The 27946-nt window shown below is 42.7% G+C and overlaps 1 protein-coding gene across 1 annotated transcript; it reads left to right on the top strand.

Moving 5' to 3' along the window:
* The first annotated feature begins 614 nt into the window (after positions 1–614).
* LOC147614169 (uncharacterized) lies at positions 615–27813 on the top strand. The gene is made up of 3 exons (XM_086780484.1): positions 615–692; positions 768–1136; positions 27720–27813. Exons 1-3 carry the CDS (start codon positions 667–669, stop codon positions 27811–27813), a joined length of 489 nt encoding a protein of 162 aa, XP_086636610.1. The 5' UTR covers positions 615–666.
* The last annotated feature ends 133 nt before the right edge of the window (positions 27814–27946 follow it).

Raw genomic sequence — 27946 nt, 5'->3', positions numbered from 1 at the left:
TGTCTATTATTTTATGCCAAAAGAATCAATGCACAGCATACTATTTATTCATTATGGCAAACATACACACATGGTTTCCAAGGGAATGTGCCGAGCATCGATACGAAATATCAAGGCCTTTGTAGCACGTGCAGTGGGCATCGACCACAACGCTGGGCCCAAAAAGGTACAAATGATTGTGGCAAGGGAGGTGGTTCTAAGAGCATTCACTGATGATGACAAGGCACAGGGAGAATTCATGACAGAGAGGGAGCTACAGGAGATGTCGCAAGAGTTGCAAAGTTTGATAAATGTCAAAAAGTACGTAGGAAGTGCAATTTAGCAAAGAATAGTATGCAATTATCATCTTTAATACACTAAGTATGCTTTATGAGGGTGAAGCAGATGGTAATGCAAACACGAAAAACAACACGGCCTCTGGGTGAAGGATATGAAGCCATTCTTAATCTAAAAAGAACATGCCATTTTGAGTTCTTCCATGGTTCTCGATTTCCATTGCAAGCCACCACTACTACTGAGCGTTGCTTTATCTTTAAGATGTCTACTACTGGACCTGGTTCTGGGATTGACATTGTTCGGCGAATGGACAAGGATGGTAATGGGGATCTTAATCAAGCATGGGTCTGCTTTGATCATGTGCATTGAGTGGATACTGGATGGCATACAATGGGAGCACATGTTTATGACCACATGTAAGTTACAAGCGGTAGAGAGCATTGCTTAATTTGTGTCTTTAATATAACTCTGTTTCCATTTGTTGCATGCAGGATTGGTGAGCTATTGACAATAGCAACTTGTGAATTTAGAGAAGAGGATGAGGATGCTCAAGTCATGTTTTGGGAAAATATGAATTTGGTAATGGTGGAGCACACAGGGAAGGTAGCAAATTTTTTTGGGTTTATGGCGGATGAGGCTGGCGCTAACTGGAATGCAGTGAGACGTGTCTTCAACGACGGAAAGGAGATGATTGAAAGGGAAAGGTCATGTTTATGGCATTGGGAAGACAACCTTCGTGTCCACACGCAGAGGTACATCTATAGCCCACATCAAGAAAAGCACAGGGAGATGTGTGAGAAGTGGAGGACTGCCCCAAACAAAGAAAGTGCCCTTCAGCAATTTCACAGGATACGAGCATGGTGGGCAACTGGGAAGGCAGCTGATAGAAACATCCCTAAGCTTCTTAGCTGGTTAAGTTGGTGGCACTATAGGGTTAGTCGATGGGGTCATTTCATTTTAAAGGTAATGTTTGTAAGAGATTATTCATTGTATTATTGTGTGCCTCCTGCATTGTTTTTAATCAATTTCTACCACTCTTGTAGGATGGAGAGCCTATTGTCAATGCTCTTGTCCCAAGGACAAATATGTCAGAGACCAAGCATGCAAGCTGGTTGGCAGGGGAGGGGTATAGGCAAAAGATTAGTCTTTATGATGCTTGTGTGACCGATCTAATCAATGCTTACTTCCAATGTGCCAGACAACTGGCTTTCTTGGAAGGAAAATACACAGGTTGTGGGCCTACATTGGAGCTTTTGGTTGAGAGATCTCTTTCTCGACAGAAAGCAAGTCCATCCCCAATAGCTACCTCACGAGCAGTGGATGATGCAGTGGCAGGGACCCCTATGTTTTCAAATAGGGTAAAATTCAAGGGTGAGAATAAAACTATTCGAGCCAAAAGGCCACTACACGACTCGACAGAAGAAAACTTTGGCAACTCTAGCCATAGGCCTGAGTTTAACTATGTGACAAGAGAGAGGTTAGAGCCTGCAATAGAGGTCGATGAGCAATGCAAAGTTTTAGAGAGCCTTGAAAGTGATGTGCATGATACAAAGTGGGCCTTGCGGAGGATACCAACAGTGAATCGAGTTGAGTGCAACCACTGGGCATCGGGGAAAAAGTGTAGCTCAAGGTTGCGAGGGGGTGATGTCAGTCCTTGTTTTTGGAGTGATTGTCAACTATCCTCCTGGAAAAAGGAGAAGTATTGCTATTTTTGTAATACAGATGTTAGGCACACTTGGAAAATTACAAAGACAATATTACATCCACCAGAGGATGTCCCTTGTGTTTGGCCCATTGCTAAAGGTACCAAGTTACAAGTGAAAGAAGCCTGCAAGCTTATTAGAGCAGGATATGACATTGGTATTCCTCTTGAGTTTTTTCTAGAAAAGGAGCTTGCAAAAGGCACTAGCGAGACAAACAAGGAGGTGAAACAATTTCCATATCGACGAGGAATTTCAAAGGCGGCATTTGGTCAAATCACTGCGGCCTTAGATATGCATGCAGAAGTTGTAGGTAGCCATATACATATAGAAGGGGTAAAGGAAACATTTAGTATTAATCCATTGACCAATGGGAGCCAAGACACACCTCTGATAGAGGTCACTATTCAAAAGAATCCAATGTGTTCATGTGTGGAGTTCAGAGATAGAGTGGCCAAGAAAAGACCATATCTTGCATGCAAGCACATATACTTTGTGTTCTTAATGATTCTTGGACAGGATGTGAACAACAATATGCATATTCATCAAGTTTGTATTTCTGAGAGAATTGTAAAAGACATGCTAACTAAGTCTATTAGAAGTCATCCTCAACAGCTTTAGGAACCTGCAACCCACTTTAGTTGAAATATGTATGGGGGTCATGTCATACCAGCTGAACCGTAGTCCGAGTGTATTAGATATTGTTTTGGAAATGTTTTGGTTATTTTATAAATTTTCCTGTCTATTGTCTTTTGTTTGCTAATGGCTCTCCAACATTGTGAATACTATAGATTCAACATCTTTTTAGCGAGCCAAGCAATATGGGTTTAATAGTGATTTTTTGTATCTGCACCATTGGTTCGAAAAAAAAATTATTGCAATGGTCATTTTAGAACATTTCATGTCTTCTTTGTTTGATTGCTACAGAATTGCACTGTGGTTCCACTCTTCTCTTTAACATTTCATGCTCGCTTAACATCATACCATGCCCCTACCTGCTCACTTTCACAAGAACATGAGCTCTACTCATTGCTTTGTGCTCGCTGCTCTTGGCTCGCTTTTTGACCATCCCCACCATGGACGTACACTGCTACTCTCAGCCTCTGCTATGCTGTTGGCCCAGACATAGTAGTAGAACTAGAACTTGCTTGTGGAAAGTTCACAGGCACATCAGCCTCAAGTGACTCAATGACTCCCTCATCTTTTGCTTTGTACCAACTAGCAAGCTCATCAAACACCACATCTCGTGAGATGACCACTTGTCTAGTTTGTGGGTTGTAACATTTGTATGCCTTTCGATCCTGTGCATATCCAACAAATACACATTTCTCTGCCTTAGGATCCAACTTCCTTCTTCTTTCATCAGGCACATGTACATAAGCTATGCATCCAAAAACTTTGAGGTGTCCAATGTCTAGCCTGTAACCTGTAAGCCGCATCTCAGGCGTGCTTCCATGTATGGCTGCTGTAGGTGTTTTGTTCAGTATATACACTGCAGTAGCACATGCTTCTGCCCAATAATAATCTGGCATGCTCTTTTCATTGAGCATCGCCCTAGCCACTTCACATATGACTCTATTCTTTCTCTCAGTCACACCATTCTGCTGAGGTGTATACCTGCAAGTCAACTGTCTTCTTATTCCATGCTTCCTCAAGAAATGCTCAAAAGCCTTTGAGGTGTATTCACCACCTCCATCTGTCCTCAAACATTTAATCCAACAGCCATATTGCTTTTCTGCAAAAGCTTTGAAATCCATGAACTTTTCCAACACTTCACTCTTCTCTCTGAGAAAGTATATCCATGTCATCCTACTGAAATCATCTATGAATGTCACATAGTATAAACTGCCTTTGATAGATGGGTTTTGTGCAGGACCCCATACATCACTGTGTACTATCTCAAGTGGCCTGCTACTCATATTTCCTTCTCTAGGAAACCTCAACCTTGCCTGCTTTCCAAACTGACAGGCTTCACAAACATGCATATTCCCATCATATTTAAATCTAGGCAATCCACTAACAATGCCTCTTGTCTGCATGTTCTTTAATCTTTGTATATTGATATGTCCAATCCTCTTATGCCACATATCAATGTCCTGTACCACATTTTTACTTTTGGAGAACATGGCTAATTTTAGCTCAGGAATTCCAGCATCCAGCTTAAACAATCTGCCTTCTTTCTTGCCTTTAGCAATGACTCTACATCCATGTTTGAAATCCTCAACGAAGCAACCATGCTCGTTGAAATGAACCTGTAATCCTTGTTCCACCATTTGACCAACTGAGGCCAAGCTCTTTGTGATAGAAGGCACGTACAATACATCAGACATAGACTTTGTTTGACCATTGTGCATGACCAATGGTACACTTCCAACATGTGTAATGACATGCTGGGTATCATCACCTGTCTCCACATAGCCTTTTACATCCATAGGCTTCATATGCTCAAACCATTCACCATGATATGCCATATGGTTTGATGCTCTTGAGTCCATATACCATGTGTCATCATTCTCAGCATTTGTCGTCATAGAACCCACAACATGCTTCATGGCAAACAAATGATTTGCAGTACCATCATTACTGCTTGATGCATAGTTTCCACCATGTTGTGCATAATTTCCACCATAATGACCACCACGTTGTGCTCTACCCCCTCTCAAATCATTCTATTTGCGGAAACAATCTCTCGCCATATGTCCAAATTTGCCACAGTAATGGCATTCCACATCTTGCATAGAATTTTGTTGGCCTTGCCAACATCCTCTACCACGGGGGTTACCTCTGCCTCTTTGAGGTGTATAGAAAGCCTGATTTTTGCCATTATCATCATGGTTAGAAGATGCATCTAGAAATGAATCACTGAGTTTGATTTCCTCCACAAGTAAGAGTGAAACCAACTCATCAAAGTCTGGTAAACCTGTACTCCTCACACTGAGATAGATGTATCAAAAGATTTATATTCCTTGCCAAGACCACGCAAGGTAATATCCACCAAATCATCATCAGGCATGGGGGCATTTATTGTGGCCAATGCATCTGCAAACTTCTTGATTTCTTGCACATAATCATGTATGCTCCTTTTATTCCTTTTCACATTGTGTATCTGTTGTCGCAACTAAGACTTGCAAGCACTCGTATCTGTATCAAACATCTTGACCAAAGTATCCCATGCATCTTTGGGATTCTCAGCATCTTGTATGTGTATGAGCATAGCATCAGAAATACATATAGATAGATAATACAGCACTTTGAATGCTCTCTCTGACCATTGCTTATGAGCAATAAGCTGCTGCTGTGTAGGTTGTCGAGGTAGCTCAGGCTCTGGCTTAACACCTGTAATGAGATTCCAAAATCCTTTCCCTTTCAAGAAACTTTTTATCCTATACTTCCATGCCTGGAAGTTCTTCCTATCCAGCTTTTCACCAACAATCTGTACTGGATTATCCGACATGTTTGCTCAATGCAAAAACACCTTGCGTACACTTCCAAATCTGTAACCGAGCCTTCTTGAGCTCAACCACACTCCAATGAGTGTTCCAGATACTCCAAAGTAGCCACCAATCTTCAAATTTGATGTAGAAAATCAACCTGTATGCATCCAAGATGAACTGTCTCACGCAGTCTGAGATACCCTGAATTGACACACCTTCCAAGGCTCCAAATCACAATGTAGTGGTGCAATAAAGTATGGGCAACTTGCATTGACACCTAAACTGAAAAGATGCAGGGGGGAAGAGAGCTTGAGCTCTTGCAAGCACACACACACACTCACAAACCCTAATAGAGAACACACAAGGTGAGAGGCTGAAAATCTTCTGCTTCTCTACTCAACACTCAACACACCATATACAAGAATAAGAGTACACAATAATATGAAAGGTACTCAACCAATACATACACGGGTTCTCTATAGTGTGAACCCGACTAAATGAGCTGGCGCTATAACTATGCCAGTCTCTAGAATGGCTGTCACACAGCCTGTCATCCCACTGGCCGCATATCACCCAAGATCTCACCAACCATGCCAGTGGTGTAAGTGCGGGGCCTATCCCCCAGGCGGGTCATCAGTGTCCACCGCCTCACTAGAGCTCGATATCTCAACACTCCCCCTCGAGCTCAACTCCATCTCATGTACACCAAGCGAAGCCCTGAATCTGCGGAGCTTCTCTGTACCCAATGCTTTGGTGAAGATGTCAGCTACCTGATCCTCTATGCTGACATAAACAAGGTCAAGGTCTCCTGCCAAGACCTTCTCTCTGACGAAGTGGTAGTGGACCTCTATGTGCTTCGTACGAGCATGGAAGACTGGGTTCCTGGCCAACTGTATACTACTAATGTTGTCACAGAAAATGACAACTTGTCTATCCACTGATAGACCCAAATCTGCAAGTAGCTTTCTCAACCAAGCTACCTCACATGCTGCCATAGCAGCTCCTCTGTACTCGGCCTCTGTACTCGATAGAGCAACCGTAGGTTGCTTCTTGCTGCTCCAAGTCACAGCAGCACTCCCCAAAGAAAACATGAATCCACTGGTAGATCTTCTATCTGAGATACTACCAGCCCAATCAGCATCTGTGTACCCATGTACACATATCTCTGTCCCAGTCTCATAGAATAGTCCACAATGCAAAGTAGACCGCACATACCTCAGTATGCGTCTCACTGCATCCAAATGCGGTTTCCGTGGAACCTGCATAAACTGACTCACCAACCCAACAGCATAGCTCAAATCTGGTCTGGTGATCGTCATGTAGATCAAACTTCCTACTATGCGTCTATACATAGTAGGATCCTCCAAGATCTCTCCTGAATCTGCACTCAACTTGCCATTCTGATCCAATGGCACAGAAATAGGCTTACAGCCTGTCATACCATACTTGGACAACATGTCCAAGCCATACTGTCTCTGCAGTAATCCAATACCATGTGGTGACCTAATCACCTCAATGCCCAAGAAATATCTGAGCTCCCCCAGATCCTTCATCTCAAACTGCTGTCTTAGCAGAATCTTTACATCAAAGATCTCTGCATCATGGTCCCCCGTAATGATCAAGTCATCTACATAGATGACAACAAGCACAACTCCTCTATCACCATGTCTCACATACAATGAGAAATCTGCATTGGCTACATGAAAGCCAATAGTGACAAGATATTCAGAAATCTTGTCAAACCATGCTCTTGGTGCTTGCTTTAAGCCATACAAGGCTTTCTTCAACCTGCAAACATGCTCGGGGTGACCCACATCCTCATATCCTGGTGGCTGCAACATATACACCTCTTCTTGCAAATCCCCATGCAAGAATGCATTCTTTACATCCATCTGATGTAAAGACCATTGCTTTGATGCAGCCACTGCTATCACAACTCTCACCGTTGCCATCTTGGCAACTGGGCTGAAAGTTTCCTCATAATCAATCCCATATGTCTGCGCATATCCTTTGGCTACCAATCTAGCCTTGTACCTGTTTATGCTTCCATCACTGTTATGTTTAACTTTGTACACCCACTTGCATCCAATGGCTTTCTTGCCTTCAGGCAATTGCACTAAATCCCAAGTTTCATTTCCATATAGTGCATCCATCTCCTCATCCATGGCGTTCTCCCAACACACATTTCCAACAGCCTCATCAATGCATGTGGGCTCAACAACCTGCACAACCTTTGCCATATATGCATAGTGATGTGCCACATAACCATCATAGGTAAATCTCTGCACAGGATTTCTCACTCTCCCTGATCTTCGCAGCTTTTCATTCATGGCTTCCATAGCCTTCTTTACACCAGGTGTTCTCATAGCTGGGATCCCAAGCTCCTCATCAAGGCTCATATCTGAGCCACTAGACTCTCCATCAACATGAGAATGCCCTGCAGAAATGTCAGGCATACCAAGGGGCTCAACCACTTTCTCTTTTCCTTTACGTGATGTAGTAATCACATTTGCAGGGCTGGTATTATGACGCAGCCTGCCACTCCATGGTCTATCAACACACCCACTAGATGAGGACTCTCCTGGTCCACTCAAAGACTGTGATTGCTGACCTGCATTCTGTGCAACCACACTTCCACTCACATCAGCCCCAACAGCTTCTTTTTCAGCAGCATACCAGCTGCTCATCTCATCAAAGACAACATCCCTGCTTACCCTCAACTCACGTGTAGCAGGGTTATAACACCTATATCCCTTTTGCTCAAGGGAATATCCAATAAACACACATTTTTCAGCTTTCGGATCCAGCTTAGTTCTCAGCTCATCTGGCACATGCACATATGCAATGCATCCAAAAACTTTCAGATGAGACAAATCTGGTTTTCTGCCAGTAAACCTCTCCTCTGGAGTTACATCATGTATGGCTGCAGTTGGAGTCCTGTTCATGATGTATACTGCTGTAGAAACAGCCTCAGCCCAATAGCAATGCGGCATATTCTTCTCTTCCATCAATGCTCGCGCAATCTCAGCAATGTGCCTGTTTTTCCGCTCAGCAACTCCATTTTGCTGCGGAGTGTATCTGCATGTGTACTGTCTCCGAATACCATTCTTCTTTAAAAATTCAGAGAACTCATTTGAGAAGTATTCTCCCCCTCCATCTGACCTTAGGCACTTTACATATTTCCCTGTTTGCTTTTCAACCAAAACTCTGAAATTCTGAAAGTGAGTGAACACCTCACTCTTCTCCTTCATGAAATATACCCACACTTTTCTTGTGTGGTCATCAATGAAAGTCATAGTACCTACAGCCTCCCATAGACATGGTCTTTGTAGGACCCCATACATCTGAATGCACAACATCTAGTGCATTTCTGCTCACATATCTGTTACGTGGAAACACATGCTTTGTTTGCTTCCCGAATTGGCATGCTTCACATATTTTCTGCATACCTTCTACTTTAAATTTTGGCAGCCCTGTCACAATTCCTTTTGTCTGCATAGACTTCAATCTCTGCACATTTACATGTCCAATTCTTTTATGCCATATGTTTGTGTCTGCAACAACTCCTGAACCATTTGCAAACATCGCAGCACTCATTTCAGGCATGTCTACATCCAACGTAAACATTCTGCCCACTCTGTTGCCTTTTGCAACCAACCTGCACTTGTCTTTGAAATCTTCAACATAACACCCATCAGGGTTAAACCGAACCTGCAACCCCTGCTCAATCATCTGGCCAACTGAAACCAGATTCTTTGTTATGTTCGGTACATGAAGTACATCTGCAAGGTACTTCACTTTGCCATCCTGCATAGACAATGGCACATCTCCAATGTGGGCAATTGGATGAGCAGTGTCATCCCCTGTTTCCACAAAACCTGGTCTTTCCGGGTTTTTCATCTCCTTGAACCACTCCCCATGACTTGTCATGTGGTTCGAAGCGCCTGAATCCACATACCATACATTATCTTTTTGTGCTGCATCAACATTTTCAGACATGGCATTCACGACATGCTGCATAACAAACAACCTTTCATTATCCTCATTATTTCTGCTTGAGGATGCATAGTTGTTTTGCTGCACTTTCCCATTTTGCATGTCAGCCTGCTTCTTATAACATTCTGACTGCACATGTCCAGTCTTACCACAATAATAGCATTCACGTGCATCATTATATTGCCTTTGCCAATTTCCACGGCCTCTTTGACTCCCCCTGCCTCTGAATTTGCCTCTTCCACCTGCGTGTTGTTGTTGTTGTTGATTCTGGGACTGTTGTTGTTGCTGCTTCTGCTGCTGGCCATAATTCTGATTACCTGTTCGGCCACCTCCTTGACCGCGTCCACGGCCTCCTCTACCTCGTCCTCTTCCTGAACTCGTGTAGAAGGCCTGTTGCTCTGAACTGTTTTTGCTTTGTGAAGACTGTTGGTCTTCACCCAAGTTCTTCTCTTCGATAATCAGCATAGACACCAAATCTGTAAAGTTGGGAATGTTTTCCCGAGTCTGAATAGACGTCTTAAACGCCTTGTATTGTGGCCCGAGACCACGTAGACAGACTTCCACCTTGTCATCATCATCTACTGACACACCAATAGATGCAAGGGATTCGACAATGCCCTTTATCTTCAACGCATAGTCATTCACAGACATGCTCTTTTTCTCCACAGTATGAAGTTCATTCTTCAACTGTATCTTACGTGCCTTGGTATTTGTTTCATAGAGCTTTACCAAGGTGTCCCACGCCTCCTTGGGGGACTTGGCATCCTGAATATGCCCAATCATGGTGTCCTGTATACTAATGGAAAGCCAATACATAACCTTCCTGGCTCCTTGGTTCCAGTCTTTAAACTCTTTCACATCTGCAGCAGTCGGATTTATATCCGGTATCTCTGGTGCCTCTTCATGTTCACCTTCTATGTAGTCCCAATAGCCTTTTCCCATCAGGAAATTCGTCAACCTGAACCTCCAAGCATGGAAGTTATTCTTATCCAGCTTCTCAGCCACAATCTGTGTTATGCCATCATTAGACATCTTGCCAAACACACAATTTTACCAGAAACTGCACTCTGGTTTTTCTGCACAACTGCTGTATTTTCTGCACAGCGGTACTGCAGTACTCTCAAATGTCACAACCAGTGACTTCAATGTACATACATACACCCAATGGAAACTGTAGACCTCCTTGCAGCACCCATAGTGTCTGCACAGTCAATCTGTCTTCCTGCAGTTCTTAAAACAGAGTTCTGCAGAGAATCGATGACTTACCCGCAGTGCTCGAAATCGCCTGCTTTCTGAAAAACGGAGGTCCAGACGCGCCCGAAACGCGTTTTCGGCCCGAAAATTGTAGTCCAAAGGACTGTATAGTTGCCCTAGAGCTTTACTCCCGTGAAGAAAGCTCCTCAATCAGAGATCGTTTGCCGGTGCCTCCCGTAGAGCTCCCGACAAGGGTGTAGTCACCAACACAATAGGGAAGAATAATTGAAGCTCTTACCCTCGTACCGCTTCTTGTGGTTCTCTTGCTTGCAGCTCAGCCCTTAGCACGAACCAGGCTCTGATACCATGAAAAGATGAAGGGGGGAAGAGAGCTTGAGCTCTTGCAAGCACACACACACACTCACAAACCCTAATAGAGAACACACAAGGTGAGAGGCTGAAAATCTTCTTCTTCTCTACTCAACACTCAACACACCATATACAAGAATAAGAGTACACAATAATATGAAAGGTACTCAACCAATACATACACGGGTTCTCTATAGTGTGAACCCGACTAAATGAGCTGGCGCTATAACTATGCCAGTCTCTAGAATGGCTGTCACACAGCCTGTCATCCCACTGGCCGCATATCACCCAAGATCTCACCAACCATGCCAGTGGTGTAAGTGCGGGGCCTATCCCCCAGGCGGGTCATCAGTGTCCACCGCCTCACTAGAGCTCGATATCTCAACATGTGCTATGCAAAGGCAAGTGTGCTTGCACACCACAGGTTATGACCACAGTCTCAATGTCCTACAAGTATTTATGTTATTCCTAAGTGGCAAACCTACTCCTAAATATGAGCAATGGTGATTGGACCTCTTTTTTTTTCTTTTTTTTTGATGTGTGTGTAGAGGATGATAAAGATTAAGGTTCCATCCCAATGAGACCCAAGCAATGGCCAAGAGACCTCCGCCAAGAGAATCTAAAGGCCGCTAAGTATCTCAAGGGCGACAGACCCTTTTCTTTCTTTTATGACATAAGGAGTACCCCATGAAGATGAGGGCATCGGTCTCTAGGGCCCATAATGTACCCCCAGAGTCCTACCAACATCTATCAAGGCGATAGATTCCTTGAAGGTCTTTTTCTGAAGCTTTTAGACGTCAGTGATCACCCCATGGAAACCAAGGCATCGGCCCCAAGGTGCTAAGACAACCCCAGGTCCTACCAAGCATTCCACATGGCTGTAGACACGTCATGTCTCGATTCACTTGTATATATTTTTTAGGGCATGATTTTTGTAAATTTTTTATTAATCCTAGCACCTAGCCCATACCTAAGAGGTAGCTACCACTAGGGATAACTAATATACTTCGAGAGCATAAGAACTTGGGATACTCCGTTGGTATATATCCTACACTGTCTTCAAATAGAATTACCTTCTACTAAGTCCTCTAAGAATCTAGAAATTACTCACCACATTTTAACAACTAATTTAAAACTTAAACCAGCCAACTGTGTGTGAACATGCAAACAATAGATCCAAAAGTTAAAAGCACATAAAGAACAAAAGATTATGATTTGAATACACCTGTTGTAGTGCTCGTTGATGTTGTGCGTTTGCGTTGATGCATTGCTGATGCTGATTGCTTCTCTTTGCTTCTTGTAGGCATTGCATGTCTCCCCCCTTCCTAATTTGTGTGCACGGTAGGTGGACTATTGGGGCGTGGTTGATGCTCTTGTTTAGCTGAGATCTCTGCAAAATGTTTATTAACAAACAAGAAAAGAAAAGAAAGGAATAAAATTTGTTATTGGTGCCAATCACGAATATAGCCGAGGGGAAAAACCCAATGGGAGAAAAGTGCCCTGGCTTGTTGATCTTATTGTGGAGTTGCTGAGCTTACCCTTACGCTGGTGGTGGATCCGTGTCTACTTCTGCTAGAAAGTTGGTATCAATTACTTCAGGATGCAGGGACAACCCTTCACAAAAACCGGCCTCTGGAGAAGGTGGTAGAGGAAGGAGTGCTTCCTCGCTAAAATATGGCATTGGTTCTATAGGAAGGTTAAGCAGACAATTTTGATTTTGGAACTGCGCAATATAGGTACTCATATTGATCCAAAATTGACATGTTGAGGCTTGGGGAAGGAGGGCTTGCAAGATAGGTGGTTGCAAGTCATTTAAGCATGTATCCCTCCATTCTTGTGCTTGAACCTCCTCAGGTAATCTATGTTGATTTGGTCCTCTCTCTGGTATTCTCACATTAAGAAGATTATGGCGTTGGGGTGTAATTCCCACAATTTGTTTCATTAAGCCCGTGCCATATCGTCTAAAGTAAGAGCAGCATATCCAACAAATGTGTGAAGCTTCTCCTAATACAAGTCATGCACACTCTTGACAATGTGGAAATGGGTGATGTTGTTGATAGAATAACGTGACAAAGTGATGCCCACAACAATTTTCACCTAAGGGAGCATAGAAGTACCTAGAATGAGTTTGAAAAGGAGGAGCACTATAACCCCCGCGATGTTCATGTTGAGTACTATCAGGGTCAATGCATGGTGGACATGTATCTCGCCAAATATCCATCAGGAGTTATCTCGACGTAGAACAATGAAATTTAGAAACACTCATATCCATCATTAAAATCCCAATCAAAAACATTGTAGGCAAGATCATCTCAAAAAGAACACAATCCTCTAAAGGCATAAGGAACCACACTGTTCAAACACTGATCTACCAAAGAGCTTCAATTGTAGTGTTAATGCCTTATCTTTGGTTTTAGGTATGTCCTTCTTAAGAGGTGGGAATTTTAGTAATTGTCTAGGAATTTGAGCATGATAAGAGGATTTAGGCATTGAAGTGCTAGAATCTATGCTCAAAGGAGACTCATGTGAAGTTGGACTTGTCTTAGGTACACAAGTTGATGGTGGAATTGTGTAACAAGGAGAAATTGGGGCAACTGGTGATTCAATACATGTTTTGGGAAGATCAACACAAGAAGATTTGTAGGTGCTATCACAGCCACCTATCCTATCTTGAAGAGGTTGTGTTGATTTCTTTTGCACCCACTGATATGGAAAACCGAGGGTGGCTTTTGGAATCTTATTGATATACTCTTTTACTCCTAGCAAACCATGGCATTTAGGAAGCCAAATTCTTGTTGTCCCCTCATAATAGCCTTGTGCTTTAAAAACATGCTTTGGGACCCAACGAGTAATAATCGGAGGTTTAGGCTTGGAAAAGATGTGCTTTTTAGGAGGCTTAGCAACTGGGCTAGATGGTACAAGTTTGTACCATCTTGTGGTAGCCAAATTGATAACTCCTTCCTGCCTGGCCTTCTTTGAGCAGCACGACTAGAGTAGTTGGAACATGCGAGCCATGGCCCTCACTTGAGTACTCATCAATTATCCACATCATTTGTGTTGGAGCTTCAAGAGCAGATTTTGAGAGTGGGTTGTGTAAGGTAGAAACACCACCCTTTTGACACGATAAATCTCGTGGAGTAGCAGATCCCAATACACAATCAGAATCAATTTGCAATTTGAATTGTCTATTCTTCCAATCTAATGAACAGTTTGGTAGCACTTAACCCTGATCGGCCGAGAACAGCCTCTACCATTGCCTTGGACTTACTTGCCACATAAAAGGGAACTGACATCTGGTGATCCTGAATGGACATCATAATGACACATTTTCCCTCTATAGGGTTATCTTCACCTGAGAAGCTTCGTAAGTCAATAGGAATGTACACAAGTGTTGGTTGTCCCAAGGCTATCCATGTGTCAAATGAGAGAACATTATAATCTGCACACCAGAGTCAATTAAGGCAGAGACAAAGTAGGTAGTCTCATGAAGATGAAGACACACTTGAATATTGAAAGGATCGACGTATGGTTCATCAGTAGCCAACTGTAAGGCCAACATAGAAGCTTTGCGACGCTCCTTGGCTTTTGTAACTCTAGCTTTAGCCTCTTCTTGAGCCTGACGTTTAAGTAGGTCAAGTGGTTCTTTCTGTATTTGTGCAGCATGCATTTGTTGAAGCATGGCTTCAGTTAATGGTTCATTGTATTTCTTGAGATGACTTCCATTAATGAAATTAGGCATTTGCTCACCTTCTAGTGTCTCTAAACGCACTGCACCACTTGGAGTAAGCTCATTAATCACAAACGATCCTAGGCCACGTTTCTTGAGCTTTCTCTTATGCTTCTTAAGTGTGTACAAGAGCACAAGGTCCCCTTTTTTGAATTGGCCAGTTGTTACATTTCTATCATACCATTGCTTTTGTCTCCTCTTCTCGGCATACATCCCCATTACCGCCAATAAGCGGGTCTCATCAAGCTTTTCCAATTCATCAATGCATTGTGAAAGCTCACGACCAGTCCAGTCCCATTGTTTAGCAACTCGTAGAGTAGGTACAAGAAATTCAATGGGAAGAATTGCATCTAGCCCAAAAGCAAGCTTAAATGGGGTTGTGCCCACAGATGTTTTATAGGCTATCCTATATGCCCAAAGAACTGAGTGTAACTTTTGCTCCCAATCAGTCCTATGTCCCTCAACAATCTTTGTGAGTGCTGTGTAGAGAATCTTGTTAGTACTCTCAGCTTGTCGATTCGTCTGGGGATGATAGGGTGCAGAACGCTTGTGAATTACCATAAATTCTTGAAGCAAAAACTCTATGACCTCATTCACAAAGTGTACTCCTTGATCACTAACGATCTCAATAGGTAAGCCATAGTGTGTAAACATGTACTCATACAAGAACTTGGCTGTGGTTCTGGCATCATTTTTAACAGTAGCCTTTGCCTCTACCCATTTGGTCAAATAGTCGGTTGCGACTATAATATATTATAGTTGGTTGCGACTATAATATATTTGGCATGCGTGTGACGAGCTGGAGATTTAATGGGACCGACAAAATCAATATCCCATTTTGCAAAAGCACGTGTGCTTAACATAGGCCGCAATGGCATATTGTCCTTTGTGATGGGAGGTTTGGTCCTTTGACAATCGTCACAATGTTTTACATATTCTTCGGCATCCATTTGTAAGGTTGGCCACCAAAGCCCAGACCACCTAATCAACTTAGCTGTGGTAATCCCCGAAAAGTGTCCACCCCCAACACCTGCATGTGCATAAGTCAAGATTTTCAAGTAGTCTGCTTCACATACACACATGCGTAAGTTGCCATCCTTGCCCCTCTTGTAGATTTGGCCCTCTATTAGCATATAGTTTGCTGCTTCAACTTTAATAGCACGCTTTCAATGTTTAGGAATTTTTTGATCAGTATGACCATGCTGAAGGTAGTCCACAATATACTTACTCCAACTTGGTGTAGTTGAAATTTGGAACAATGTGACATTATGAATTGGCTGTTGAATTTGACATGAAGCACAGTTACAAACAAATTTTTCAGCATCCGCATGCATGGTAGGCCACCATTGCCCATCCTGAGATATACGTCGCACACAAGTAGTAGCTGATGCATGGATTCCACCGATACCCGCATGTGCCCATTCCAAGATCTCCTCATATTGGTCAGGGTTAGGTATAAGTCGCAACACTCCATCATTACCCTGACGATATAATCTCCCTGAGATTAACTTGAATGGTCGCCATAGGTTCACATTAGGACCCGCTAGTTGTATCTGCCCACTTGTCAAAATTTCTAAGATGGATTCAGACCATCTAGGAGCTGTCTCTACAAGGAAAAGTGTTGAATCTAACATATCATCATCCACACCCACAGGAGCTTCGCCAGAGGTGATTCGAGACAAATGATCTGCCCTAAGATGAGTTGTTCCTTTTCGGACTGCCCTTCAAAATCAAACTCAAGAAGGATGATAAACCACCTCACAATCCTTCCAGTTACACAAGGCTTATTCACCAAATATAGTAGTGCTTGATGGTCCACAAAAAATATGAATTTGTTTGCCAAAAGGTGGCGAAACTTTTTCACTGCATATATCATGGACAAACCTTCTCTTTCTGTTGTGGTATATCATGGACAAACCTTCTCTTTCTGTTGTGGTATAATTCTTCTCATCATTATTCAACTGTCAACTAGCATATGAGATTGGAAAATCCTTATTATGTTCTCCCGATTGAGCCAAAATACATCCAATTGCAAAGTTTGAAGCATCAATATGGACATGAAAGATTTGCTTCCAATCTGGTGCCCGTAAGATGGGTGCAGTCACTAATGCTTGCTTTAACTTTTCAAAGGATTCCTCACACTCATCAGTCCAGTTAAACTTTACAAGAAGAGCATATAATGGTCTGGCTAGGACAGCGTACATGTAAATGAATCGACGATAATAGCCACAATGTCCCATAAATGTTTGTACCCCTTTAGGGTTGATAGGTCGAGGTAATGAGACAATGACATCAATTTTATCCATATCTGTTGAAATCCCATTGCGAGAAACAATATGGCCCAAGATTTTCCCTTGTCTTACCATGAATTTGCACTTGTCAGGATTCAAGCATATACGATAAAGCTGACACTTTTGAAACACAAGTCTGAGGTGTTCTATATTATCATCATGCTCTTGTGAGTGAACACATAAATCATCCATGAAGATCTCAAGAAATTGTCTAAGGTACTCCTTGAATACATGACTCATTAACCACGCTGAAAGGTTGCTGGTGCATTTGTTAGACCAAATGGCATAACACGATAGGCAAAGATGCCATCTTCAGTAGCAAAGGCTATCTTGTGTTGATCCTTTGGATCAATTGACACTTGATTGTAACCGGAGAATCCATCCAAGAAACTATATGCCTTTTTCCCTACAACTCGTTCCAGAACATGATCCGTGATTGGAAGTGGGTAATGATTACGTACAGTAGCTGTATTTACCTTCTTGAGGTTTACACATACTCAAAGTTTTCCATTTTTCTTGGGCACCACTACAATAGGGGAGACCCATTCAGTGTGTTCAATCTCATAGATAAATTCTACCTCTAAGAGCTTGTCTATTTCTTCTTTTATCTTTCGTGCAAAATTCTCATTGTAAGTGTAAGGACGTTGCTTGGAAGGCTTTGCATCCTCTCGCAATGGAATTGTATGCTGACATATGCTCGGATCAACTCCTTTGAGGTCTTTATAACTCCAAGCAAAAACATCGTGATACTCCTTTATTGTTTGAATTAATAACTTCTCCTCTCATCTAAGGACAAGTCTGTGGCAATCCACACATAGCGAGGCTCTTCGCCTGGCTTAGCAATATCAATCTTTTTTGCATCTTCTGGACCATCATATGAAACCCCTGGCATGCTTGGCTTTTGTCGCATGGGCTGTTGAAGAACAATCTTCCGATCTTGAAGAGTGTACTGTGTGAAGTTGGGGGGAACATTGAGACCTTGTTCTTGTCCACTTGAGTCGTCACTCATTGAAGACCATGTGGTTTTGAGCTCTCCTTTGCCATCTTGTATCGGATTTTTTTGTTCAACTGTTGTCTTTGCACTTCCGACACTCTCTTTTGAATCGGTTCTAGACTTGAGTTTTGGTTTTTGTTTCTTCATTTTTTTACGATTTTTGCTAACAATTTTTAGCTTTTCTCCTGCTTGGAATCCATCTGATCGTTTTACTTGGTTTTTGATACTATCTTGTGCTTGGACATAGTATAGATATCCGTTCTTTCCTGAGAAGTGAGGTGGTGGTCGAGAGTGTTCATTCTTAACCTTCTTCTTTTATTTTTGTAGTCTCTCATGTCGTTCCCTCTCATCTTGTTTACGGATTCTCTTATGGCTCTTACAGCATTTACGTTTAGGTCGGCTTCGAGGGATCTCTACTTGAACCTCCCTTCCTCACAAGAGTAGGCGTGCCTTTCCTAACTCTTCCTCAGGGATTTTCACATCATTATCAAAATCAGAGTCCCATCCATCTTCCTTATCAGCATCATTAGCAGATTCGAGTGTTAAATCCTCCACTGAGACTTCCTCTACATGCAGTGCTGTTGTGGATGCATCCCTATAGTACAAATCATTTAGAAGGTCACGTGGTTGTACCATTCGTATAGGAATAATGTCATATCCATTTGAGTCACAAAATTGAATTGGCTTAGGTAAAGCACATGTCGATAATGTTACAAGGACATGACTCCATTCTAGTGGATCAATTAAGTGCTCAGGGAAGGGTTGTGGAATGTATGCCTCATCTGATACACTTCGATTACTCTTAAGTCTCTCAGTGTTGAAATCCCTACATGAGGCTCCACACATCCACAGATCTTCTCGCCCATTTGACAATGTAACTCTTGAGCCCTCAGATGAAGCAGAATCAAACTCATCTATTGGAGACCTTGTTACATCACGATATGAGTGATTCTTTAGGTTGACCCTTGTGATGACAGAATCATGTCGGAGGTACAAATAATTGTATCCCCAATCTTGAATCATTTGAAATTGTTGCATGAATGGTCTACCCAATATCACTTCATAGTTTGGATGTTTTCCAAAATCCACTACTGCAAAGGTGTGCTCATATTCAATCCCACATGTGGTGACCAATATGTTCTCAAGCAGCCCAAGGGGATGTTCTAAGCTTCCATCTGCTAGCTGCAAGCGCATCCTGGTACTCCTAATAGCTGGTTTGCCCCACTTTTCCCAAATGGACCTTGTCACAATGCCCACTCCTGCACCACTATCAAGTATTGCAGTTGAAGCTACTTTTCGCACTTCTAATGGGAGGGTAGCATTTCCTTGATCGTCCTCACAAAATTTTCCTACTTTGTTGATAGGAACTAGCAAAACATGCTTTGTCTCACGGTGTATAGTACAATGATGGTGACCCTTTTTTAGCAATACCTGCTCTGACAAACATGTGGCAATATCATTCCACAACTCAGGTTGAAGCTTTATCAAATCAAGCAGAGGTAAGGTACAAGCCACTGGTGCTGACAGAATAGCTTGCACGATACCCATATCCATCTCCTTTGTCAATCTTTTATGCATGGAGGGTATCCTTAAGGTTTGAGAACAGTTCTCATATTCTCCCAAATATGATGGTAAGGTTTTCATTGTATGCTTACTTCTAGGAGAAACAATTGTTTGAACTTCCTCCTGGATGCTTGGGCGTCTAGAGTTGTTTTCTGTGCCCCTGGTAAAATCTACCTCAGAGAATGGAGGTGAAATGATAGAGGACATGTTCTCATTAACTTTCTCATGAACTGCTGCCCACATTTCATTTGCCATGTCCTCGTTAGCATCAATAACTTCATCATTGCATGGAAAGACAAGTCTAGGTGGTGGCAGAATACCTTCTTTCAATGGGGTGTCAATTGGTGCAGACTTCTCGCTATGAGCTTGTGAGATGAGCTCACTTTTCATTTCCCGACTTGATGACACTTCTGGTATGGTTTCTAATGTTGGCTTAAGAGAGGTTGGGCCTCGAGGAATAGGTGGAGGTGGTCCCTCAAGTATTGACTGAGCTTCCCTAATGAGTTGCTGATATACAGCTAGATTGATCTTCTCCTCACGAGGGTTTGGGTATTCTTGAAGCTTCTTGGGTAGCTCAGATAAAGCTGCAATGCAACTTCTATGAGCATCAATGATGGCATCTAGAGTCTCATTCACCTTATCCACAAAAACAGAACCCCCAGAACTATCCTCGGTCGTACTAGCCTCATCTTGTTTAGCACTAGGCCCAGGTTGAGGTTGATGCTCCTCATGCACTTCTTGGGATGTAAAAGTTTGATCCCTCATGTTTTGTTTAGAGGCTTCTTGAGAACTAGTGGATGCACTTTTAGTTCGCTTGTTGCGGTTCTTTTTCCTCCTAGTGGTCTTTTTCTATTGGAATGTAGGGTTTTGTCCACTAGATTTGCCTTTGCATCCCTAGTTCGAGGTGTCTCATCAGTTTACATTTCGGCATTTCGTGTCTGTGATCTAGTCATAACTCTAAGTGGCACGACATCCTCATTCTCAGATGAAGGTGGTGATGGAACTGCCCCTACAAGGTTGAGTGAGACCTTTGGTTGAGAGGTGCCTTCCTCATGTGGTTTCAGCAGACAAACCTTTGGGAAGTGTTATACACAACACCCTAGATAATATCTTTCAATTGGTGGAAACTGTGGTACTGTTGTATTGGATCGAGCTGCTTGCCTTGAGCGATGTGGACAATCACGAGCCCAATGGGGTTCTCTGCACTCATAACAGGGGCCCATTAGTTTAGCTTCTACTTTCCTTTGCTGCCATTGACCTGAGGGGCCTGGAGTCCTAGGTTGGTAGCCGCTTAGCAACATCAAAGAATTTTGATCCCCTGGTTGAGCCTCCAATGCTTGGCTTTGATATGCGAGACTTTCAAAGAGATTTTCCTTGGATGAATATGATGCATATTCCTCCTCCACATAGCCTGGGTTTACCAAGTCTCTACACATATTTGAATTGTTGTAGTCAACAACCCTCATAGGAGCAGTCCCAGGAGCAGGAGGTTGAGCTCCAAGAATAGGTCATGCTTGCTCTTGTGCCATCGGTGGCTTACGTTCAAAATTAGTATACTGTTGATACATTTGTGGAGCCACTCCACCCCTTAGCTGCTCACGCTCTTGTCTCATTCTTGCAATGCGAGTACATTCCTGTGTGGTGTGGGTAAAGTTCCAACAGGCCTGGCACCACTTCTTTGTGGGTTGGTTTGTGACTAGAGGAGAAAAGGTATTACATTCCTCGGTTTTATGGTTACCGCCACATGCTCCACAAAGATGAGGACCTGTAGGTAGTACACTCCTCATTCGCTGCTGCTGCTGTTGTGGCTGCATGGGTGGGTGATAGGTCTGTCCCAATCTCCTTAGTACTAGGTTAGCTATCTGGTCTGGATTTACTAGCGCGCTAGACCCTGAACTTTGGTCATCACCCCACTAATCTCTAGGTTTCACCTCAGGGCTAGTACCATCTTGGAATTTGAAGTTATCGGTGAAATCCATAGCATCATGGCAACACTCATTGAAATTTGTATGCTTCTTTGCATAGAGATGTGTATGCAGTGTTGAATTTTTGAGTCCTTTTAAGAAGAGAGAAATTAATCGACTCTGGGCGGGCTTCTCATCTTCTGGGCAATGATTAATGTACTGCTTCATTCTATTTACACAGTCTCTAACACTCTCAGTCTCTCCTTGCTTGAAAGAGTAGATGTTTGCTACCGTGTCATGTTGAATCCCCATCAAGGAAAAAGCAGCGATGAATCTCTCTTCCAAAACTCGTAAAGAAGATTTGTCTGAAGCCTCTAGTGCCTGAAACCAAGCAAGGGCCTTTCCCTCAAGAGTGAGCCCAAATCCTTCAATTTGAGTATGCTTGTCAGCCACTTGCTTAGCTCGAACTGCTTGCCTAAATGCTGCTACATGGTCGTATGGATCTCTCGACCCTTCATACTACCAGTTTCTGAAGAGTTGATGGCCTTACTTGTCTTGAATACTCATCATAGGGCCTACGGCCTCTCACTCTCAGTGGGAATTGTTCCTCTCTTTGGTAAGATGGTCCACATGCATCCCAAATTGGTGTGGGTCCCCTATTACCAGCCTCACCAACCCCTATTACCAGCCTCACCAACCCCTTCCAAAGATCTTGTCACCCGCATTTCAGGAGGTGCATTTATGGGAGGCCGAGTTGGCTCCCCTACCCTCCGATTGTTATAGTGTGAGAAATGTTGTTGTGGTGTGATCTGTGGTTGCACTTTTGGTGTAGGATAATGTCTTGGTGCTAGAGTTGGGCTACTTGCAGTGGTCCACTTTGATGTTGAGGGTCCCTCTCTAGTGAACTCTCGTAGGGGAGGAGCAACAGTTTCTCCAAGAAAGGCTGTCTCTCCTGGTTTAGCTGTATTTATTGAGAACACTTCCATGAATAATGGTTGTCCTTTCCACGTGAGCTCCCGAATCTCCTTCCAATCTAAGGTTCGGTATTCATTGGCCCATTTATCAACGATTCGGTTCATGTGTCTTGCAAGCTTCTCGACTACCACCACAAGTGCTAGAGGAAGATCTAGCTCTGGCAATTTAGTTGTGGCATAATATCCCTCTAAAGAGTCCTTATAGACCTCTTGAAGTGGGTCATCCTGTAAGACCTTTGTCACTGGAATTTGTCGTACAAACTCCCATTGGTTCTCAGCCCCCTGATCCATTTTACTCTTGCCTTTCCTATCCCTTTCCAAATTTAGATCTACAAGAAGTAAATCATCTATGGATGGCTTTGAGGACTGGGCATTGGATGGTCCTGGCATGTCCGGCTCAATGAGCCAATCATCTCTAGACTCCCTTGCTCTGGAAAGCTTCGATAAGTCTAAGAACTCGGTTCTAGAGAGCTCCCCTAATTTGTCTACATTCTCTGGATGGTAGGTGACTTCGTAGCGAACACCATCTCCACCCATGTACATGTTACCCTAGTCATTGACTAGAGGTGCTCTATCAAGTTCTGAGAAAATGTCTGCGATCTTAACAAGATACCGTTGTTGTGGATCCCTAAAGATCTCAGCTCCTTGAGCATTCGTGTAGACATATTGGAGTCTCACATTGAGTGTTAACCCCATAGTGTCGGCAAAGAATTATATGTATTTTGATTTTGAAGTTTTAAAAGTAATCATGTCTTATATTTACATCATATCCCTTCCCTTACATTCTTCACTTTCAGAAAAGATCACTTAAGGAGACCAACTTCATAATGTATTGAGTTGTCAATAGAGCATCACAATTCCATGATATTTAAATAAGGGATTACCCCTTTTGAAAATGGTGATATTTAAATATGGGATTTCAAGTGAAATAAACGTGTTTTCCCTTGACAACATGGCCAAAAATAAACGTTCAAATTTTAGGAAAAAAACCACAAAAAAATTTAGGGGGGCCAGAGGGGTGCGAAAATGGCCTGGTATACGAGGTCCCCATACATAGCATTTTCGCACCCCTTTGGCCATCACGATTTTGATAGCTTTACACCCTCCACTAGAATGAGAATAACTTATTTAGCCCCTAATTAATCACATAAAATGGTGGACATTAAAAAAACACATTGAACAATATATATTTTCTTTATTTTGGAAAAAGTGGCCAAGGCCACCTTTGGTTTGGTAATCACAGTAAGCATGCAAAACGATATTGAGAACCACATGAAGATGTACTGCAATCTACAAGAGCAAGGCCATCCCTTTTGATCTCTAATTTATCTTAATTTTACGAAGGAAATACAAAATTACATGCATTCTGATTTTGAAGGTTTAAAATCAATCATGTCTTGTATTTACATCATCTTCCTTTCCTTGCATTCTTCACTTTGGGAAAAGACCATTTTAGGAGACCAACTTCATGATGTATTGGGTTGTCTATAGAGAATCTTAATTCCATGATATTTAAATGAGGGATTCCAAACCTCCTTTGAAAATAGTGGTAAAGGTGATACCTTGAATTAGCACACTCATTACATGCTGGAAGAGGGAGTCACAATTTTGATAGCTTTACGCCCTCCACTAGAATGAGAATAACTTCTTTCTTGCTTATTTATTTTAAGATTTTTCATGTATGTATAGCTTGTTGGCTCCATATCTACCCATCTCAAGTGATGCACAATGGAAATGTTACAAATTTCCATCATAATGGCAATATTGATCTATGTCCGATTTTAAGGGATTTGAGTTTGAATATTGATAAAAACCTTCAAATTTTAGGAAAAAACCACAAACAATTTTAGGAGGGCCAGAGGGGTGCAAAAATGGCCTGTACAAGGCTCCCGTACACAACATTTTCACACCCCTTTGGCCATCACGATTTTCCTACTGCCCCATGCCCTTCGCAAGCGATGATAGTTTATCCTGAATTGATACATCTTACAATTTAAAACCATGTGGGCCAGAAGGATGCAAGAATGGCCATTGCACGTAGCCAAGAGGGTTCTTTTTCGCACCCTTGTGGCCCTTTATTGAAACGTGATGGAAGATATATTACACAATTAAATCAAATAGACAATAGGAAGATATAATACACATCTAAAATTCATTAATATCAAAAGTTGAGATACTTGGAAAATTAAGATACATCAATGAACACTCCTAAATTTTCGTCCCTCTTTTTTTCACGAATACGATGGGCCAATTGCATATCCTTTACCATTGACCCGCTTTGCATGGATTAACAAGATATGCTTCACCAGCTTCCTACAAGGCCTCAAGGATGTTGAGATATCGAGCTCAACTAGTGCTACGGGGCGGACATTGATAACCCGCCTAGGTGATAGCTTCCACATCTACACCACTCGCATGGTTGGTGAGATTATGGGTGATATGCGGCTAGTGGGATGACATGCTATGTGACAGCCATTTTGGATTACTAGAGACTAGCATAGTTATAGCGCCAGCTCATTTAGTCGGGTTCACATTATGGACCGACCCTTGTATGTTATAGTAGTTGAGCACTAACCCATACAGTGTGTACTCTTATCTTTATGTTAGGTTGGTTGAGTAGAGAAGAAGAAGATAGAAGAAAATTCAACTATCCATCTCTCTCTTGTATCTTGCTCTCTCTTGTGTGTGTGTTTGCTTGCTAGGGTTTGAAGCTCTTCCTCTCCCCCACATTCTCTTTATGGTATCAGAGCCTAGTTTGTGTGAGAGCTAAGGAGGCAATCAAGAGGCAAGAACAAGCAAGGAAGGAAGCGGTACTACATGGGTGTAAGAGCACTATCATCTTTTCCCGCTTCTTGGTTTAGGTACAACACCCCCTCAGTAGCTCTGGGAGATACACATCTCCGATTGAGGAGCTATCTTTGCAGGAGCAGAGCTATCTTTGCAGGAGCGGAGCTATAGGGTAGGTATACTGTCCTATTGGATGCCATTTTTTAAACTAGATTCGCGTTTCGGGTGCGTTACGGAAGTTCTGGTAGAGAACTATTTTTGCTCAAAATTTGGTTATTCCAGAATCATGGTGCAAGAAGAGTCATGTACGGGCTTTCAATTAGTGTCACAGACACTATGATAGGACACATATAACAGGGTGCAAACACTCCAGCAGTTGCATATGGCAGAATCTGGTTGAGATGTTCTAGACTAACACAAAGGCAAGGAAGTTGCAGTTAAAGCAAGAGTTGCATACTGTGTCCATCAATGAATATGCCTTAAAGATCAAGGGATTGTTGAATCTCTTGGGTCTACCAATGTATCAGTGGTGGAGGATGATGATTTGGTGAGTGTCTGTCTCTGAATGGGCTTGGCAAAGAGTACAAGCCATTCATCAAGACCTCCATTGCAATTAGGGAGAATATTCCCAGCTTTCAGGACTTGATATCTATGCTGATCATAGAAGAAAAGGCTTTAGGTGAGGATTCTTCTTCACAAATCAAGAACACATCGGAACAGGCCTTCTACTCTAATTCAGGTGGAGGCAGAGGTAGAGGCCGAGGTCGAGGCCAAGGTGGTGGCCGACAAAGAAATCACAATTCTAGACAACAATAGTTCAATGATTCATATAGCAGCAATCATACACAGGTGGAAGAGGCTCATCTAGAGGCAGGGGCAGCCAAAGAGGACGAGGTGGTTAGCAAAGAAATCAAAATGCAAATAGCATAGAGTGCTATTACTATGGCAAACTAGGACACATGGCAAAGAGCTACTTCAAAAAGCAGAATGACATTAAAAGTGGAAGTTGCAGTAAGGCAACTATGCATCATCTAGCGAACATGAAGGTGATGACAGAAGTGAGCAGCTGTTTGTGATGTAGCACATGCTTAGTTCCATAACAGGGGATGTGTCAGGATCTCAAGATATATGGTATGTGGATCTGGCTCCTCTAACCACATGACCAGTCATGCTGAGTGGGCAGAAAATGGAAAAGTTAGGTTATGTAGAAACATGTGATGATATTGCGCATCTCATTGCGCATGCTGGAAAAGTGCCACTCTTGAAATAAACCCACACTTTCCTAGTGTGGTCATTAATGAATGTAACATAGTACTTGTAGCCTGTAATTGTTGCAGTCTTGGTTGCGGTCCTAATACATCTGAATGTATGACATCCGATGGCCTTGCATTGACATGCTTTTCATGTGGGAAAGCATGTTTGGCCTGCTTCACATACGTTATGCATACCGTCAACCTTAAACTTTGGCAAACTTGCAACAAAATTTTGGGCCTGCATAGACTTCAGTCGTTGTACATTCACATGACCAATGCGCTTGTGCCATATGTCAACATCTGCAATGACACCCGTTTCATGCGTAAACATGGTTGCCTTTATCTCAAGCATGTTCATAACCATCCTGCCATTTCTATTACCCTTTGCAACCAAGCGACACTTATTTTTAAAGTCTTCCACAAAACATCCTTGAGGATTAAACCTTACTTACAGACCCTGCTCAATCATCTATCCAATAGAAACCAAGTTCTTTGTAATATTTGGAACATGAAGTACATCAGCCAAGTACTTCATTTTTACATCCTCCATAGTAGTGAAGGCAACAAAAGATGCAGATGTAAGAAGTGCTGATGTTTAACTGCATGTAGAGTAGCAATCACAAGTGCTGAGTGGACCTGGGGAGTCCTCGAGTAGTGGATCCAATGTTAGCCCATGATCAGGCAGGTTGAGGAATGATGCAGGTACACATATATCACGAAAAGGGAAGGAAAAGGTAGATCAACCTTTTGTGCTTGATCTGTCTCAGCAGGTCACTCATATGTGTATCGTGACTCTACTGGCTCTGAGCAGAGCCTTGATGAGGAGCTTTGCATTTCGTCTGTGGTTACTCCTGGTGTAAGGAGAACCAAGGCTATTTTGAGGACGCCTGGTAGTGATCCAGGTGTATGCAGGACTACGAGGGTTAGATACCCTGTTGACAAGTTGAGATATGTAGGACGAGAAGCTCTATGGACTTCTGGTAGTGCCATATCTCCTGGAAAGTCATGTACCCTGAGAGTCTTCAGCGCGGGCGGGCCCACGAGGAAGATGATCGGTAGGACGTGGTTGTAGCAGGCGATCGAATTCCTTCTGTTTCTGTTTGGGGGGTGCTTCTTCCTCTTACTGCTCTTAATGTTGCTCTTGCTCTTACTACTCCTCTTTCTCCCCTTGTTGCTCTTGCTTTTGCATGTTGACGCATGGCAAGGTCTTTGCCCCTACGGTTGGGTGGTTGGGAATCTCCATGTGTGCCCATGTAGGCTCCATGCAATCAGTGTCGGTGTGGGTGTCTATTGCGCTGCTATCTTCCAGGCCATAATCCACCAACTTTACCTGTTTGCTTTGCCGGCATGAGCTGGCTTGCTTTGTCAAATTTTTCTTAAGATTACGGTTGTAACGCTACAAATTCTTGTTTTTACATTGTCCTTCAATCGAGCATGTCATTCTTTGGTCATCTTCTTCACTGTTTCCTTTGTCCATGCCATGG

This window comes from Cibotium barometz, chromosome 42 (assembly GCF_041138505.1).
Source record: "Cibotium barometz isolate CiBa-2024 chromosome 42, ASM4113850v1, whole genome shotgun sequence".
NCBI classification, from domain to species: domain Eukaryota; kingdom Viridiplantae; phylum Streptophyta; class Polypodiopsida; order Cyatheales; family Cibotiaceae; genus Cibotium; species Cibotium barometz.
Note: the sequence above shows the minus strand (reverse complement) of the source record. Positions and strands in the feature narration are given on the sequence as shown.

Excerpts from the sequence above, each read along its gene's own strand:
- LOC147614169 (XM_086780484.1), top strand. The coding sequence starts at position 667 with ATGGGAGCACATGTTTATGACCACAT. Across the intron at positions 693-767 it reads GCACATGTTTATGACCACAT|GATTGGTGAGCTATTGACAA; the intron begins GTAAGTTACAAG and ends TGTTGCATGCAG. Across the intron at positions 1,137-27,719 it reads TTTCACAGGATACGAGCATG|GCTCCATGCAATCAGTGTCG; the intron begins GTGGGCAACTGG and ends GTGCCCATGTAG.